Below are 8,040 nucleotides of genomic sequence, written 5' to 3'. Positions count from 1 at the left end.
TATATATACACATATTATATATATAAGTTATCAAAAAATTTTTAAAACAAGCATAACACGTCTCTCTGGTAAAAACTCACCGGCACTCCGGCAATTGAGAAAATGTTAATATTTCCATGTTAATATTCATATTAATATCCATGTTATTTAATATTTAAAAAAATAATATTTAAAAAAAATTGTCAAATTTTGATGTCAAAAGAAGTAAAAAATTAATATCACAATTGTAAGCGTATAACATCCAATGTATAAAATGAAGAATAAAGAAAAATTTTAATTTTCTTATTTTCTGCAGTTCTTATTTGTTATATTTATTTTTAATTATATTGTTTAATTATAATGTTAAACGAATAATGGAGATTTTTTTATGTTTTCTGACTCTTATTAGCCTTTTATATCATGTTGTCATACTTAAATGTTTATCCGTAAATAGTTACTAACCAAACATAGAGAATTTATGGAAACAATAAGGAAACTTACGAAACATAGTAGACTGCTTTCGATTTCTGAGAGTCGATGAACGCTGTGTGCACGAATACAGGTTGCTTTTTAATTTATACCTTTTAAAGAAAAGTGTGTCGATTCGCGTTACAAGCACTATAAATGGAAGTCCTTTCTACGGTTGCTCATGTACATTTAATGGAAAGTAAAAGTTTAAGAAATTTTTTTTAATTGATCTTTTTCTCGACTGTGCTAAGCAGATAATTTTTAAATCATAACAATTCCATTAAATTTATTAACAAAATTTTATTTGCTGCAAATAATTTGCTGAATTTACAAATTATTTTACTTATACAATAACAGATTGTTTTACTGCGACAGTAAAATATATTATTTAATTGACAGTAAATTCATCTACTTCTATAAATACATTCATTTAAGAATTATCAATCAAACTTGTAATATCAAATAAATGATTACGACAACAACGTTTAATCGCACCTAGTTCAAGTGCAGCTAACAATTTTGCTGTAACTGATTTCTTCTCTTTTATGTAACTTTTCTTCTGTGGCGTTTCCTTATTTTCCTACGTCAATGGAACTAACATAGTTGAAAGCTCTTCCCTGTTTTAAAAGAAAGTAAGAGGTCACAGAAAGAGGAGAAGCGGACGCGGAAGGGGATATCTTTTACATGAGGAACTAACGGTCTGCTGAATTATTTAAGACGTACTTGTGCAGTCTGCGTGAAGCGGATTCCCTTGCGTACGTAACACCGGCGTGCACCCGTGAACACATTCGTCAGCTTCTGCGTACCAACGAGGATCAAATATAACTTTCTCTATTGTATATAACATATTATATAATACATTGTCACAAGTTCGTTATCTTGTATTCCGCACGTAGAACTATTCTATAAGTATTGCATACTTTTTTTGTTAGAAGGCGATAAAGAAATTAGTATTGCTGATGAGATGCGTTTAACATATTATAAATATGTAGTAGTGACGCAATGTTTCGTTACAAAAGCAGACTGTGAAAAATTTAATATTCTATTTTTTTTATATCTTTTTTTAAGTCACGTTATTTGTTGAAGAATTCAATACGTAAAAACTTAAAGAAATTGTTCTTCTCATTTTTTAATTTTCTCTGTTCTCTGTAATCTTAATTAAACAAATTTTTTTAATTTAAGCGTACGAGATGTTATTGCGCATTTATTCATTCAACATTCTCTCAGCATGTATCAAGTATATGTCTTGTGGTGTATGAATACAACGAAGGATTTGTACGGGAGATATCGCGTCTGTTGACCATTCAGAAAAATATCGCGCCATCAAGTCGATACGGCACGTCAGATCCCGACAGTCGATTCGCACTTTGCGTCTGGTAGATAAAAACGAAGCATTCGTTTTATTTACCGGAATATATTACCACGAGCAAGTTTTATACGATGCGATTAGATGTGATAATGACTGCTGCGACGCGAACTTTATTTGCATCTCTAATTTCTGCTTGGCATACGTATCAAAGCCTGACAAATAAATCGCTCTTGTAGAGTAAGCGAAATGAGATACTCTGAAATTAAACGGACGTAACTCGATACTACCTCGTTGTCTTGAAAATCTTAGATCAACGTTGTGTTGACGACAGTAAGTTCCTTGCCCACTGCTTACAATATTCAAATTTCAAATGAATATAATATTAATGTTATATATAACTTTTATGAAATTTTGTTATAGCAAAAAGCACATAGTATATAGCACAGAATATAAGACCGTTCTAAATTTATTTTTTTAGTAAATAAAACTACACTTTTCTTCCATTTCCTCCTTCTAGCATTTAAATATTTAAAACACCAAATTATCGCATCTTTGCATTTTTACGTACATTTCATTACGAAAAACTGACAAGTCAAACGGACTTCAATTGGATAATTATTGATATTCCAGACAACGATTTTTTAATTACATCGAACAACCAAGCATGTACGATAAAAAAAAAAGATATTTTCTTTTCCATGTAAATGACATTCGACATTAGCAAAAAAGCGATGAGACAAGTCGTGTATGAACGTAAAAGTAGCGAAGAACTAACTATCGATTTATCGTTAGACGAGTGCTTCGAGCGCATGACGATAAAACGTTTGCGTCTCGACAAAACCACCTACGGTCGCGGTACGCTGCAGTAGGTTCACCGTTACAACTCCCACCGCGCTTACAAAGCTGTCAGTTTGCATCGTTTCTGCACGCAATATTTTATAACGATGCCAACAATCCGATACTCGAGATATTGTATGTTTTTGCAGTTAATTACGAAAAGCCCACTCGTCTGCATAACTCGGGAGATGTTCTATTTATAATTTCAGATATCCTTTCTTCTGGTTAGATAATCTTTTTACGAGAAACATTGGAAAAATCAGAATGTATACGTATAAATGTATAAAATAAATATCAGAAAAATATATCCGTATGTATATAAAAATATATATGATATATATAAAATTAAAAGTAGAATTCTGTTTTGAATTCTAACGCAAGTTAAGAACCGTCTAATGTTAGCTCACCCTTTATTTCATGAGAGAATTATATTTATACATTCAGATTGTTCCTTAGTAATATTAATAGGATTGGACTATATATTAGAAAGCTATATATTGTTTTGAAACTTCAACGGATTACTCTTGTCCTCTGCACTTTATGGCTTCTATTGTGAGGTTTTTGTAACTACATGCTACAAATATTTGCGTTTGTTATATTGTCGCAATTTCTGTCTCTGTATATCACTCAAGGATATTTACGGGACATTCTACTTGGAGATTGTAACAATCCTGATATTTATTCTCTTCCGTGTAAGCCGAATGTGCGGTTGCTTCATGTCTATTAACTTAGACTTGACTTGGCTTTCATCCTGTGTGAGCCAGACTATTAGATATATTTTAACTTACAGGATGTTTTTAAAATCGTTATTATTTTCATTGTAGATTTTTTGATCGATTTGGAATCTCAACGCAAACATTTTTAAGCGCCCACAATCTTCCAACAATTAAAGACAAAAACAGGAGACCTCCGAAGTAAACTTTAGAAGCGAAAAAATTAATAACAACATCATATTCTTCAGCCAATTACGATTCATATATTGATATGAGTAACAAAGTAGAATTTTAATTCGAATCGTAACTACATATAAATATGTATGATAGAATTGAAATGGTAAATGATGACTACAAAAGTAGTCGAAAAGAGGTTACGGTTAAAAGGGACATCCGGTGGCAATATCCTCTGCAATATCCTGTAGAATCAGTTGAATATAGGTTGCGGTAGGGAGTATCTGGTACATATCTACTCGGAATACGAGGGTTCGAATACAGGAAAAAGGGGTCGATTCAAGGGTGGGAACAGACAAAGATAGTCGGATTTCTGTCAGCTTTTGTTACAGACTGCGCGGCGCCTCACGCGTTCTAAATCTACAGTTAATTACCCGCGAATTGTGCGATCCAAAATAAGCCGGTCAACATGACTCATCTACTTTCCGGAATTAATGTCGATTGTATTGAATACATTTGACAAGAAATTGGGACGAAAATAAATGTTTAAATGTATGAAACGAGATATAAGATCAAATTATTTTTTACATATATTAAAGTTGTTGAATACATGAGTAAAGAAGAATAGACATAAAAAGTTATTATAAAGTCATTAAAAGAAATTTACGATTTAATGACGAAACACTTATATAGATATATCAATTGTAATAATCATTTGAAATCTTTTTGTTCTGTGAAAACACAAAGTTGTTTAGGTATCAAACACATGCATTTCTAAAAATTAATTATCTGAATTGACTTTATTAAGATCTTTTCTCAGCAATTCTGTTGTTGAAAAAGAATTTTGTATACGTTTCTGAAACGTATAAAATTGTATAAAATTTTTCATGCATGAATATGTATAAATATACTTTTGAGGCCACGGGTGTTTTCTATACAAAGATTACGCGTTTCGCGGATTTCCTCCAGATCCATTCTTGGAATGCCAACGTTTCGTAAATCTTGCACTCCATTTCATCAGGGCGAGGAGCAGCCTGATACTGTATCTGTATTATGTATAATTATGCATATGTAATGTTTTTACATTTCTTCAAACTTGATTTTTTTTAAAACAAATAGTACGAAAATTTACATTTTTAATTATTTTTAATGTTTTCACAATACTATTATTATTTCTATTATACTAAAAAGTAATTTTACAGAAGAAAGAAGGCTGTACGAACACGTATGGGCATATTTCATATATAATACATGTAATATATGTTTATAAATATTTATGCGTATTTATGTATGTTTATACATATTCGTGCATGAACAATTTTTTACCGGGTATGTTCTTGGAAAATTTTTAACTAATAATGGGATATCTTATATGCGTTATGTGTACGTGGGATAATCTCTATTTTTCTCTTCTCTCTCGCAGCAGATTACACGTCGTTAATTCCTAGAAATACATTTGCGTGTAGAATTCTACACCTACGTGTCCTTGCATTCCTGTAAATGAACTAATTATGTCGCATCGTAGAAATGTGCTAATATCCGAAGAAGATAAACTTTGATTCGCTGCAAATCTCTTAAGCATTATCATTTACAACACAAAAACTATATAAAAAGATTTCTAGGATCTGATTAAAATTTAATTAAAAGTATAATATTTGCAGGATCGTTTAAAAAATTTGAGTTTTCTCTTACAAGCACATATAACGAAAACGTAAAATTTTATGATAAATATGTTTTGAAATATAATACTTTATATCCTATTCAAGATAAAAAAGAAAATAAAATAGTCGGATTTAAGGAAAAAAAAGAAAGTTACACAAGAAAATCTCGAATAAGCATTATTCCAATGTTTGCTTTGATGTTTATGGCTGTGATATTTAAATTTATTTATTTATTTAACAAGCGTATTTAAATTTATTTGATTTAATGAAAAAAAATATACGAATATAACAAAAATGCGAATGCGGAAAACATGAAAGTTTTTTAAATTTTATTTGAATAATTTATTTTCAGATTTTAAGTAGCATATTTCTTTTTTCAGAGTGATCCTAGTACTGCATTTTTACGGGCAGCTCGTGCTGGGCAACTCGAGAAAGTTTTGGAATACTTGGAATCTGGAGTAGACATTAACGCTTCTAACGCCGTAAGTAAATTGATCTGTCGCTTCCCGTGGATTTTAAAGTAGCGCACAACCGTGTATTATCTCAGTGTCTTGGGAACAATCACTCCTTAACGAGAATGAATTTTATATATTGCAGAATGGCTTAAATGCTTTGCACCTGGCAGCTAAAGATGGCCACTTGGAAATCGTGAGAGAACTCCTAAATCGCGGCGCAATTGTGGACGCCGCTACCAAAAAGGGAAACACGGCATTGCACATAGCTTCTCTTGGTAAGCATATACACGCCTTCATTTTTCTGTCTCTTTTTCTTTCTCTCGTCCTATCTTTATTCGTATGGATCTCGTCGCTTGTTAAATGCATATAGGACAAGGACGCGAGTGATTTTAAATAAATATTTATTTCTCTTGAGGTTTGCGATCTCGCATTGCAAAGTGCGAGATCGATTCCTACGAATAATTCGCGTGACACCGATATTTTCTTTCAGCTGGACAAGAGGAGGTGGTACAAGTGCTAGTACAACGAGGTGCTTCTGTGAATGCACAATCGCAAAATGGGTTCACACCGCTGTACATGGCTGCCCAGGAAAATCATGACTCTGTGGTCAAGTATCTCCTCTGCAAGGGTGCGAATCAAACATTGGCCACCGAGGTTTGTGTGAAATGCTGTTCCATTATTTATCAACGAATTCTCGTCGTTGTCAAACTTTTTAAATATATTTTAAATATATTATTTTTACAAACCTCTATTTTATTTTTAATTAAATTATTATTTAATAATCTAATCTTCAATTATTAAATATGCACGTTTCTCTTCGTACAGGACGGTTTCACTCCATTAGCGGTGGCTATGCAACAGGGTCACGACAAGGTAGTGGCTGTTCTATTAGAAAATGATACCCGTGGTAAAGTTCGATTGCCTGCCCTACACATCGCTGCTAAGAAAGACGACTGCAAAGCGGCTGCCCTACTTTTACAAGTGAGTTATCGTAACGCTTTGTCAGTCACGACTCATATTTTAGACGATAATAGATAGTAATAGATAGAAATTAGTCCTTGTATAATCTCTTTAATTTTTCTCTCATTGTAGAACGACCATAATCCCGATGTAACATCGAAAAGCGGTTTCACTCCGCTTCACATAGCCGCACATTATGGCAACGACCGAATCGCTTCCTTGCTTTATGACAAAGGCGCGGATGTTAACTTCGCTGCAAAGGTACATAATTTTTAGAGAAGAAGAAGGATTAAAATATTATCGAAATATCTCTAAATATACTCTCTTTTTACAATTTCAGCACAATATCACGCCAATGCACGTGGCTGCGAAATGGGGAAAGATTAAAATGGTTAATCTCCTCATGAGCAAGGGAGCAAACATCGAAGCAAAAACGAGAGATGGTTTAACTCCTCTGCACTGCGCGGCCAGATCCGGTCACCACGAAGTAGTTGATATTCTCATCGAGAAGGGGGCACCTATTGGCTCAAAAACAAAGGTACTAAATCGACCACATGCGTTTCACCGACAAAACGTTTCCCTCTTGCCGAGATTAATTATCACTTGGTTTTTGTTGACAGAATGGTCTTGCCCCGTTACACATGGCTTCTCAAGGAGATCACGTTGACGCCGCGAGAATTTTATTGTATCACCGTGCACCCGTGGACGAAGTGACGGTGGATTATTTGACTGCACTGCATGTGGCTGCACACTGCGGTCATGTCCGCGTAGCTAAATTACTTCTTGATAGAAATGCCGACCCTAATGCGCGAGCGCTCAATGGATTTACCCCTCTTCATATTGCATGCAAAAAGAATCGTATAAAAGTCGTCGAACTCCTCCTGAAGCACAAAGCGAGCATCGAAGCTACGACTGAGGTATAACATTTTCAAATTCTTCTCCTCATATTTCTCTTAGCTTCACTTATTACAGTAAATACTTTATTTTATTCCCTGTTTACGACTATATGATTGCAAATATATGAAAATGATTAATGTCATATATATATTTTTTTACAGTCTGGATTAACTCCACTGCACGTAGCGAGTTTTATGGGATGTATGAATATCGTGATTTACTTACTACAACACGAAGCTAGCCCTGATATACCGACAGTAAGAGGCGAAACGCCATTACACTTAGCCGCCAGGGCGAATCAAACTGATATTATTAGGATACTTCTTAGAAACGGCGCCCAAGTCGATGCTAGAGCAAGAGTAAGTTCCATGCTGATTAATAATTGATATGAGTAGCTTTTATCAGTTAAAGATGAATTTGTTATATAATAAAACAGATATAAAGAAATGCGAATTATTCGTAGGAGGAACAAACACCGCTTCATGTCGCTTCCCGTCTGGGTAACGTCGATATTGTGATGTTATTGCTGCAGCATGGTGCGGGCGTAGATGCTACAACGAAAGATTTGTATACACCGCTTCATATCG

The 8,040-nt window shown here is 33.7% G+C and overlaps 1 protein-coding gene across 1 annotated transcript in view; it reads left to right on the top strand.

Annotated features, from left to right (window-relative positions):
- The window catches only part of LOC108691889 (microtubule-associated protein futsch-like), an 85,115-nt gene that overhangs the window by 22,136 nt on the left and 54,939 nt on the right, over positions 1-8,040 (top strand). The window contains exons 3-11 of the mRNA XM_018199836.1: positions 5,522-5,623; positions 5,739-5,871; positions 6,087-6,250; positions 6,422-6,577; positions 6,689-6,817; positions 6,897-7,094; positions 7,177-7,473; positions 7,615-7,812; positions 7,917-8,040. The exon at positions 7,917-8,040 is cut by the window's right edge and continues 15 nt beyond it. Of these exons, the coding sequence (XP_018055325.1) occupies positions 5,522-5,623; positions 5,739-5,871; positions 6,087-6,250; positions 6,422-6,577; positions 6,689-6,817; positions 6,897-7,094; positions 7,177-7,473; positions 7,615-7,812; positions 7,917-8,040 (1,501 nt within the window). The remainder of the gene's footprint in view (positions 1-5,521; positions 5,624-5,738; positions 5,872-6,086; positions 6,251-6,421; positions 6,578-6,688; positions 6,818-6,896; positions 7,095-7,176; positions 7,474-7,614; positions 7,813-7,916) is intronic.

This window comes from Atta colombica, unplaced genomic scaffold (genome assembly GCF_001594045.1).
Source record: "Atta colombica isolate Treedump-2 unplaced genomic scaffold, Acol1.0 scaffold55, whole genome shotgun sequence".
Taxonomy (NCBI): Eukaryota; Metazoa; Arthropoda; class Insecta; order Hymenoptera; family Formicidae; genus Atta; species Atta colombica.
The sequence above is the reverse complement of the archived record's forward strand: the minus strand, read 5'-3'. Positions and strand labels throughout refer to the sequence as shown.